Below are 9,402 nucleotides of genomic sequence, written 5' to 3'. Positions count from 1 at the left end.
GAGCTCCGCGCGCCCCGGCCCGTCCCGGGAGCCGCCGCCCCGGCCGGCACCGCGGGGACAGGGGGGACGGGACGGGATGGGGCGGGCGGGTCTCGGCTCCCTCCCGGCCCAGGAGTCTCGCGGAGCCCGGGAAGCGCCTGCTCCCTGTTCCCATGGGGAGCCCGTCCCCTGCCAGCCCTGTCCTGGCGGGAACCGCGGGGGCCACGGGGGCTGCAGCGGCTGCCGGGGGGCTCCGGCCTCAGCGTCTCCCGCAGCGGCGCCCGTGGTGCTGCGGTCCCCGGGGCGCGTTTGGCCGCTCCGGCCCCTGGGGTTTGCGCTTGCTGCTTCTCCCCTTGGTGCCGATGGATCCTGAGCTGGAGCCCCTGTGTTGCCCCTGGCCGGAGCTCCCCTGTCTCACCCGCTGGGCTGCCAGCGTGACCCACAGAGCAGGATCCCAGAGCCGCTTGCCGGGCAGGAGAGTGTCCTGCCCTGACAGGGACACTCTTGTGGGTGGCTGTCCCAGAGGCCCTGGCTACAGAGCAGGGTGTCCCTGGGGGCTCCTGCACCCATGGGAGACCAGGGGCTGCTCCGGGTTCTGCTGTCTCCCTTGGGTGCAGAAATCCATCCCTGGGAGCGTCATAGCCCGCAGGGTGCAGGAAGGGCTCGTCCTGCCAGTGCCGGGGTGCCCTGGGGTTCCCTGGCGGCACGAGGCGCCGGAGGAAGGTGGAACCCCTTGTTGGTGGGACCCGGGTGCTGCTGTGACGGCAGGAGGTTTCTATACGTGGCAGCACTGGGGGACTTCGTATGTTTTGAATTTTTTCTTTTTTTTTTTAAATTTTTTGAGCAGCTGACCCACTTTCTCCTGGCAAACGTTCTGCAAGCAAAGCTGCTTTAAAGTAGCCAGGGATGCCGAAGCCCCTGTCTGGGCATTATCGCGCGGGGGAGCCGGGGCTGGCGCCGCTCCATCGCGGGCCCGGCCAGGCTCTGCTCCGTCGCTCCGGGCTCCTGCTTTCCCAGCGAGTGGCTTCACGCTGGCGACACCCTGGGGGCTTCCACGCGCCTCGTGGTGCGTGGCCAGCTCTGCTCGGTGGAGGCATTCCCGGGAATGCCCCGGGACGAGCCCGGAGCGGGATGCCGCAGCTCCGCGGGCGCGCGGCTCTCGTTTTGGCTGCGCTTGCTGCGCACGCAGCATCACTCGCAGCGCCCAGGCCGAGCGTGGACCCTGCACCGGGTCCGGAGGAGCGCGGGCGGGCGAAGGAAGGGACCCGTGTGTGCAGGAGGGTGCTCGGCGGCAGGGACCTGGCAGAGAGGGCAGCCGGGCGCCAAGCGGGATGCGGAGGGCGCTGGAAGCAGCACGTGGGCTCGGGTCTGTTCCCGTGACCAGCCCTGGCCATGGGGCACCCCTGTGCACTTGCCCAAACTGGGTGCGGGGCCGGAGGAGCCCGAGCCGGGGCTGCTCCTGGCTCCATGTGGAGCAGGGCGGATCCCCAGCCCCGAGCGAGCGGAGCAGCTCCGGGCTCGCGCCCCCGGCCCCGCGGCAGCGCCCGGCCCTGCCCTCCCTTCATCCGCCGCAAACGGCGGCGGCAGCGAGGGCGAGCGTCAACCCGAACCCACGTCACCAGCGGCGGAAATTGCAACGGAATCACTCACAGAAAGGGAAAGAAAAGAAAAGCCAAGGAATGATTCGCTCCTGGGGTTAAGGAACAAACAGGCTTTTGACTCAGTGGATCGGATGCCGCTGAGCTGGCTCCGTCCCCAGGGCCCGGTCAAGTGTCCCGCTCCCTGCCGAGGCGCCGCGTGCCGGATTCCCGCGGGTGGATGGACGGACAGACGGACCTGCTGGTGCCGCTGCCCCGACCCGGCCCCGCGGCGGGTGCCCCGGGTGGCTCTGCCCATCCCTGCGCGCCGCGTCCCGGCTCCCGCCGCGGGCAGAGCCAAGGGAGGAGCGGCCGCCGCGCGCGGCTCCGCGTCGCTGCCCGCTCATCCTTGCGCTCCCGCAGGTGGAATCTGCTGGCTGCAGCAGGGCAAGGAGGCCAAATGCACCATGATCCTCAAGACGGGCGTTTCCTGGGAGGAATGCTGCGCCAACGGCAACGTGGACGTGGCCTGGTCTAACTACACCTACCCAGGCAACAAGATCAGCCTGCTGGGCTTCCTAGGGCTGGTGAGCTGCCACCCCTGCAAAGGTGAGCGCCGCATCCCCTCCCGCGGGCTGCGGGGAGCTGCTTTATTTGTAAGAATCCAATTTCTTCCCCCTTCGGCCGCCTCCCCGCGCGCGTGCGGAAGGGCTTTACGTAACGGGCAGCTCCGGGGCTGGAGTGGCTCCAGCTGCGCGTTCCAGGCGCTCCAGATGTTCGGGAGGGCGCAGCCCGGCCGCGCTGGCGGGGCCGCGCGCTCCAGGACCTGCCGCCCGCAGGGGTCGGCCGGGGGCTCCCGAAGGTCACGTCGCTATTTGCCTTAAAAGAAAGAGGGGGGAAAACACTTGGCACAAGAGCCTCTTCCCGGCGCTCCGCGCGGCTCCCGACGGGGCTCTGAGCAGCCCCGGCCCGGGCAGGGGCTGCCCCTGTCCCGCAGCCGCTCTGATCCCGTCCCGGGGCTGGCCGGAGCCCCGGCACGTCGGCTCCGCTCCCGGGCAGATGGAGCTGGGGCTGCTCTGATCCCCTGTGATCCGGAGGCCTCGGGAAGGGCTGTGGGGCGGCCCCGGGGGCTCCTCCGCGGGGAGGCCGTGTTCCTGGCTCCGGCTGCCGGGACACGACGTCCTGCAGCGGGAGCGGTTGGGATGAGCTGGGCTCGGCGCTGGGTCCCGCGGAAGGGTCCGTGTGGCCCCGCGCAGCCGGATCCGGCTGCCTCCATCCTGCTCTGCTGCTGCCCTCGCCGGGAGCTGGTCCTGCTGCTCCTGCTCCCTCTGCAAGGGCAGGTCCCAGCTATGCAAATCGGGAAGGGAGCAGGAAAGAGGCCGTCTCCCAGCAGGGACTCTCCCCATGGGAACACTAGGCCAGCACACAGGGAATTTCCCCTCCTGCCCCTCACAGTCCCTGGGGAATTTCCCCCTTCCTGCTCTCCAGATCCCCCTGTGCCCAGCCCACGGGAATCCCTCCCACCTGGGGTTAATCCCCATCCAGAGCCTTCTCTCCATCCCGTCCCACTTCCTCCCCAGGCCCCGCTCACGGTCCCCAGCACCCTGGCGCTCTCCCACATCCCGTGATCCCCACAGAGCTGCGGATCCCTGCGGATCCCTGGGGCTTTGGGATGTCTGATGCCCCTCTGGGATGGCAGCAGGACGGGGGCAGCCGGAGGGGGACAATGTGGCCATCTGTCTCCTTCGGCCGTGACCCGCTCCGGTCACGGAGGCCCGGAGCGAAACAGGGCTGGGTATTGTGCACGCGCGGCCTCGCCGCGGCCCCGCGGCTGGGGAGGAGCTGGGGCCTTTCCCGGATGGATTTTCCATTGCATAAGAGAGAGAAACGTCTCCTTCCAAAAAACAGATACGGAGAGCTGTGCTAGCGGAGCGGGGGAGAGGCCGGCGCTGCGGCGGGGCCGTGCTGGACGCGGGTCCGCGTCGGGCGCGGAGCGGGTCCAGCGCGGCGCTCACCGCGCGCCCTGTGTCCGCAGAGAGCTGCGAGGGGGTGGTGTGCGGCCCCGGCAAGGAGTGCCGCATGCGGCACGGCCGCCCGCACTGCGCCTGCGCGCCCGACTGCTCGCGCCTGCCCCGCAAGCTGCAGGTGTGCGGCTCCGACGGCGTCACGTACCGCGACGAGTGCGAGCTGCTCACCGCGCGCTGCCGCGACCACCCCGACCTGCACGTCATGTACCAGGGCAAGTGCAAAAGTAGGTGCCCGCCCGCGCCGGGAGCCCTGCGCCCCGTTTCACCCCCACATGGCACACCGGGAGCTTTGCACCCCCCTAATCCCGCGGCTTGGGCGGCTCTGGGGCGCAGCAACTCCCCAATGTGGCCGAGTCCCCGGCTTGCCGTGGGCTCAGGAACAACAGTCCGTAAAATGTCGCTCCCAGGCATCAAGCCCCTTTTTCTGTTGTTTTGCTAAAGAAAGCAGTAATCCTCCCGCCCTGCCAAGAGCTGTCAGGATTATTATGGTTATTTTTGCCAGCCCTTCTCTCTGAAATGCTTTGCCTGTCAGGCCCTGGACTGCACAGTAAGATTTGGGGCAAGAAATGTGAGTTGCGAGCTGGGAATTGCGGGCGCCAAGTCTCCTTCCAGTCCAGGAGGAGAGTGCGGGAGGAGGAGGGGAGGCTCCGGGACGTGTTTACGGCCTCAGGAGCGGCGCGAGGCTCCGGCTGGCCGGTCCGGGAGGCTCCTGGCCCCGCGGGGGCTCCGCGGTGGGGCCCGTGCCCCTGTGCTGGCACCCGCGGCTCCGGGCCGGCTGCAGCGCTCTCCGTGCCGGCTGCGCAGCCAAGGCACCTGCACGGGACGCAGCCAGGCCCGGCACACGGATCCCGCTGGCTCCGGCCCCGGGAATGGTGGCGCTGGGTGGAGCCGGGACCCCGCTGAGCTTCGGCCCCTCTCGTCCCTGCTTTCCGTGCCGGGAAGGGCCCCGGAGCGCCGGGCACCGACCCCCGCGGCCGCCTGTGCCCGCAGAGTCCTGCTCCAGCGTGGTGTGTCCCGGCACCCACACGTGCGTGGTGGACCAGACGGGCAGCGCGCACTGCGTCGTGTGCCGCACGGCGCCCTGCCCCGAGCCCGGCGGCCTGGACCGCGCGCTCTGCGGCAACAACAACGTCACCTACCCCTCCGCCTGCCACCTGCGCCGCGCCACCTGCCACCTGGGCCGCTCCATCGGCGTGCGCCACTACGGGAGCTGCTCCGGTGCGCGCCGCCGCGCGGGAGGGCAGCGGATGGGACGGGGTGCGCGGGGACGGGACGGGATGGGGAGCCTCAGGGTGGAATGGACTCGCGTGCAATGGGATGGTCTGTGGTGGGATGCACTGGGATGGGATCCTTCAATCATGATGCAATGGGATGTTCTAGGGCGGGATGCATCGGGATGGGATGAGATGGGATGGGACAGGGTGCGCTGGGATGGGACAGGATGCCGTAGGGTGGAATGGACCCGGATGGGATGGAGGGTCTATGGTGGGATGCACTGGGCTGGGATCCTCCAATACCGATGATGGAATGGGATGCTCTGGGATGGAATGGGATGCTCTAGGATGGGATGGGATGCTCTGGGATGGGTCGGGATGGGACGGGATGCTCCAGTGGAGGTCCTGGAGCCTGCCCGCCTGCTCAGCCTCTCTGCTCTTCCCCTTTCTCGTTCCCCATCCCAGCTGCAGCGAAGTTCTCCCTGGAGACGGACAACGCTGAGGAAAACTACGTGTGAATCCCTGCCTGCCAGCAGGCCAGACCCGGGAGACAAGGGCATTATGTGTATACTGTACAAACCATATACCGGATATTTATTAAGATAAAGAGATCCCTATTTATAGCCGTCTATGCTAGGCAGTTGCAGGGGCCAGATGCCCGGCTCTGCTGGCCGGGAGCGAAGCCGGGCGCTGTCGCCGGCGCTGGGGAGCGCGAGCCCCGCGCGCGGCCCCGCGGCGCCCGTGTCCTTGGCCGCCGTTCCCGGCCCTCCGCGTCTTGGCCGGAATCCTCCGTGCGCTGCTGACGTTCCTGGCCGGGACCGCGGCGTCTGGGGGAATCGGAGCTTTATCTTTCACTGGAGGGATTCGGCTGCCAGCAGCAGCGACGCAGCCCAGGCTGCACCGGCTTGCAGACAGAGAGATATATTTTTATAAATATACATGTATGTATGTTATTTTTTTCCCTAAAATTTGAACATATATATTTTGAAACTGGTTTAGTGGAGGTTTTCCCAGGCACATTCATAATTGGCTCATGGGCATCGCCGCTGCGGGGAGGGAGCGGGACCCTGCAGGGCTGCCAGCTTGGGACCTGCCTGGGATTTGGGACCTGCCCAGGATTTGGGATCTGCTCTGGGCCCTGAGACCTGTCCTGAGCATCTGTCGCTCCTGTGGCCTCGGAGCTCCCCACACTCCTGCTCCGTCCGCACTCTTTGTATTTATTTTTACTCCTCTATTTTAGTGTGTGCTTTGCAACCTGTGTAAATACCATCTCATCTCTGATACCAAAAAAGACCTGTTGCCTTTATATAAATACCATATATGTTATATATAATATATATAAAAATACCCTATTTTCTATTTTTGCATGCGTGTGCTCTGATTCCCGGCGCAGGTGCGTGTCCCTGGGCCGCGTCACCCACACGGTGCCCGTCACAGCCCTACACGAGCGGCGGTGGCTGCAGCCCAGGACGGTGGTGGGTGATGGTGGAGAGGGAGCTTCCCGGTCGGTGCCGCACATGGAGCAATTCCCGCGGCTAAGGGAGTCCTGGTGTGCGGTGGGGACCCGGCACGGCCGCGGGTGGCACCTTCCTCCCCTTGCAGCGTCCCGTTTGCGCCGTGTCCCCAGGGAAGGGGCTGCATCCCGGCGCGCTCCTGCGGCAGCCGCCTCCAAGCCGCGGCCGGGAGTCAGGCGCCTCCTTCCCGACAGAGCCTGGGTGGTCCGGGACAAGCCGGGACGCGCCAGCTCCCCGGGCTGGCGGTGCCGGGGGGGCCGCAGCTCTGCCCGGCTGCGCGGGACGGCCAGTCCCGGGATGCTGCGGCTCCTCCCGCGGGGCCGGGGCTGCTCCTCGCCCGCGGGGCAGACACAGGGAGGCGGGAGAGACACCGGGAGCCCTGCGATCTGGCTGAGTTTCCAACGGTGCCTGCCGCGATACCCCCTTTTCCCCATCAGCTCGGGATGGGATAGATGGGATGAGATGGGTTGGGATGAGATAAATGAGATGGGAAAGGATGGGATGGGACGGGAAGGAATGGGACCAAGCAGGGGTGGACGGTTTGGGATGGATGGGATGGGACAGGAGGCGAGTGGAGCAGATACAAGGACTCACAGAGGCTTTATTGAGGCCACCGTGGAGCCGTCGGAGGGAGCAGGGCCCCTCGGAGCAGCTCCTGGGCAGGGGTCGGCCCCAAACCCCCTGCTGCTCTGGGGACGTGGAGGCCGGAGGGCAGCACTGAGGGGCAGAGACAGCGGCAGGGGCCCAGGCGTCCTGGTCCCACCGTGTCCCCAAGCCCACTAGTGCCGGCGCCGCCCTCTCGCCGTGCGCAGCACCCAGCCCACGTAGTTGGAGACCTTGGTGTAGATGTCGGGGTGGCGCCGATCGCCGCACCTCTCCCCGGAGAAGGAGACGATGCCGTAGACCTTGGCCTTGAAGACAAGGGGTCCCCCGGAGTCGCCCTGCAAGGCGGGGGTGGCGGCGGGGGCCCGTGGGGCGCGCGGGGCGCGCGGGGCTGCGGGCGCTCACCGCGCAGACGCCCTGCAGCGTCGTGTTGGGGCTGCTCGCGCACAGCATGTTGGCCGAGACGCGGCCCCGCCACAGCGTGCGGCACAGGCTGCGCTTCACCACCATCGTGCGCGTCTCCATGAGGCTGCGGGGCTGCTCGCCGTAGTTGGACGTGTCCCCCCAGCCCGCCACGGAGCACACGGTGCCCGGCTGGAGGTCGACGCGCGGCGGGGGCAGGCGGATCCGCTTCACGTGCGTGTTCAGCGTGGCCGAGCCGTTGAGCTGCGCAGGCACCGGCGGGCTCTGTGGCTGCCCACTGGCCCCTCTTGTCCCCTCTGTCCCCTCTGAGCCCTGCGCACATCCCGCCCCCAGGCCTTGTCCCAGTGCCAGGGGCTGTGCACCCCTCCCCAGCCCCGTGGGGCCGCAGCCGGTGTCCGGGTCCGTCTGTCCCTGTCCGCCTCGCCGCGGCCCCGGGGCCGCAGCGCTTCCCCGGAGAAGCACTGACACCTAGTGTTGGCTGGGCCGGCTCCGGCACGCGGGGCGCAGGACGCCCGCGAGGCCCCGGCACCACGGCCAGGCATCCCCGGCATCCCCGGCGTCCCCGGCCCCGCGCGGGCGGCACTCACGCGCAGCAGGCGGATGTCGTTGTCCACGGAGCGCGGGTCGTAGCGCGGGTGCGCGATGGACTCGGCGACGCCGAACACCTGCTGCGAGGGCTCGGGCTCCTCCAGCTGGTGCGCGCCCAGCACCACGCGCACCGAGGGGCTGCGCCTGCGCCCGGCGAGCGGCCCTCAGCGCCGCGGGACCCCGCGCCAGGGACGGGACGGCCCTGACCCGGCAGCTGCCCAGGGCACCCCAGCTTGGCACTTTGGACCCTCCATGGGCAGGGGAAGGGACGGGGCTGGTGGAGCCGGTGGTCCCCGGGCCCCGAGGGTCCCACTCACCTGGGGATGAGGCAGTGGGCTGCGGTCATCACCCACTTGGGCCACACGAGGAAGCCGCCGCACACGTGCTGCCCGTCCAGCTGGATGGAGGCCATGTAGGGCCGCGAGTGCGGCACTGCTGCCACCCCCCCGATGATCCGGCCGCCCTCGGAGCCTGGTGTGCGCAGGCAGCGTCACCGAGGGTCAGAGCAGCCCAGCCGGGCCGTCCCGGCCGCCGCAGAGCTGGGACCGTTCCCAGCTCCCCACACCGTTACCTGCGGGTGCCAGGGCCAGGAGCAGCGCGGAGCCCGCCAGGCTGAGCACGAGCAGCCCCTCTGCGGCCATGGTGCTGCCGAGCCCTTGTCTTGCCAGGGCTGCACGGCAAGAGGGTTAAGTAACCGTGGGCGCTGCAGACACACAGCCTCCCTCCTCTTCCTCCTCCAGTGCTGCCTTGTGCAACTGCTCCACGGGGCTAGCCCCGCGGTGGGGCTGGCGGGAAGGGGCTCCTGGCCCTGGGGATCGCAGGCACCGTCGTGCCAGGGCCCTCCGCACTGCAGAGGAGATGGAGGGAAGAAGGAGGGAGCAGAGCAGCTCCCGCACCTGCGCTGCCCTCATGCCCACCGGTGCCGCCGTGCAGGAGGGCAGCGGGTCACGCCGGGCTGCGCAGCCTCCAACCTGCCCGTCCCGCTGCGCTGGCCGGTGGCTGCAGCGCTGCCTGTGAGGGGGGCCACTTCGGTCTCAGCTCCATCCTGGTGCAGGAGCAGGGCTGCACGGGCGCACTGGGATCAGGGGCTCCCCGTGGTGCCGGCCCTGCTCCTCCTGCGCTGGAGACAGATTTCCTAATGGCTCTGGCGGTTGGAGATGGGTCCAGGCTTCCTGTGGCCGTTTGTTGGAGGAAACGGTTGCGTTGGGAAACGTGCGAGGGCAGCAGGCAGCCCTGCAGCCCCGCTTCCCCTTGACTCCATCCCGGGGCGGCCCAGGCGTTGTAGGGGTCCCGGCACGCAGGAGACCCCGCTGCGCCGTGCGAGGAGGAGGAGGCTGCCGCGTGGGATCCGCGGACAGCCGAGGCTCCAGCCTCGCGTTCCCGGGTGTCTCGGCCCCTCTGCGCTGCCCGGGATGCGGCGGGGCCCGAGGCGGCGCCTCGCTCGGGGCAGGGGAGGCGGCCGTGGGGGCGGCCCCGC

The 9,402-nt window shown here is 68.8% G+C and overlaps 2 protein-coding genes across 2 annotated transcripts in view; one reads left to right on the top strand and one right to left on the bottom strand.

Moving 5' to 3' along the window:
• Positions 1-5,463, top strand: part of FSTL3 (follistatin like 3) — a 7,126-nt gene extending 1,663 nt beyond the window's left edge. The window contains exons 2-5 of the mRNA XM_026038775.1: positions 1,980-2,165; positions 3,592-3,807; positions 4,574-4,801; positions 5,263-5,463. Coding sequence (XP_025894560.1) covers positions 1,980-2,165; positions 3,592-3,807; positions 4,574-4,801; positions 5,263-5,315 — 683 coding nt within the window. The 3' untranslated portion in view covers positions 5,316-5,463. The remainder of the gene's footprint in view (positions 1-1,979; positions 2,166-3,591; positions 3,808-4,573; positions 4,802-5,262) is intronic.
• A 1,627-nt stretch (positions 5,464-7,090) lies between these two features.
• PRSS57 (serine protease 57) lies at positions 7,091-8,352 on the bottom strand. The gene is made up of 4 exons (XM_026038774.1): positions 8,243-8,352; positions 7,925-8,069; positions 7,320-7,580; positions 7,091-7,252 (listed from the first exon to the last, which is right to left on the bottom strand). The coding sequence occupies exons 1-4, from the start codon at positions 8,335-8,337 to the stop codon at positions 7,091-7,093; spliced, it is 663 nt and encodes a 220-aa protein (XP_025894559.1). The 5' UTR covers positions 8,338-8,352.
• Between the last annotated feature and the right edge of the window lie 1,050 nt (positions 8,353-9,402).

The sequence above is a fragment of the Nothoprocta perdicaria genome, unplaced genomic scaffold (genome assembly GCF_003342845.1).
Source record: "Nothoprocta perdicaria isolate Ctin4 unplaced genomic scaffold, notPer1 scaffold_218, whole genome shotgun sequence".
In the NCBI taxonomy this organism is placed as follows: Eukaryota; Metazoa; Chordata; class Aves; order Tinamiformes; family Tinamidae; genus Nothoprocta; species Nothoprocta perdicaria.
This window is presented reverse-complemented; position numbering and strand designations above follow the sequence as displayed.

Coding starts and splice junctions, on each gene's coding strand:
- PRSS57 (XM_026038774.1), bottom strand. CDS start 8,337: ATGGCCTCCATCCAGCTGGACGGGCAGCACGTGTGCGGCGGCTTCCTC. Junction 8,070..8,242: donor GCCCACTGCCTCATCCCCAG/GTGAGTGGGACC, acceptor CGCCGGGCGCAG/GCGCAGCCCCTCGGTGCGCG. Junction 7,581..7,924: donor ACGACATCCGCCTGCTGCGC/GTGAGTGCCGCC, acceptor GTGCCTGCGCAG/CTCAACGGCTCGGCCACGCT.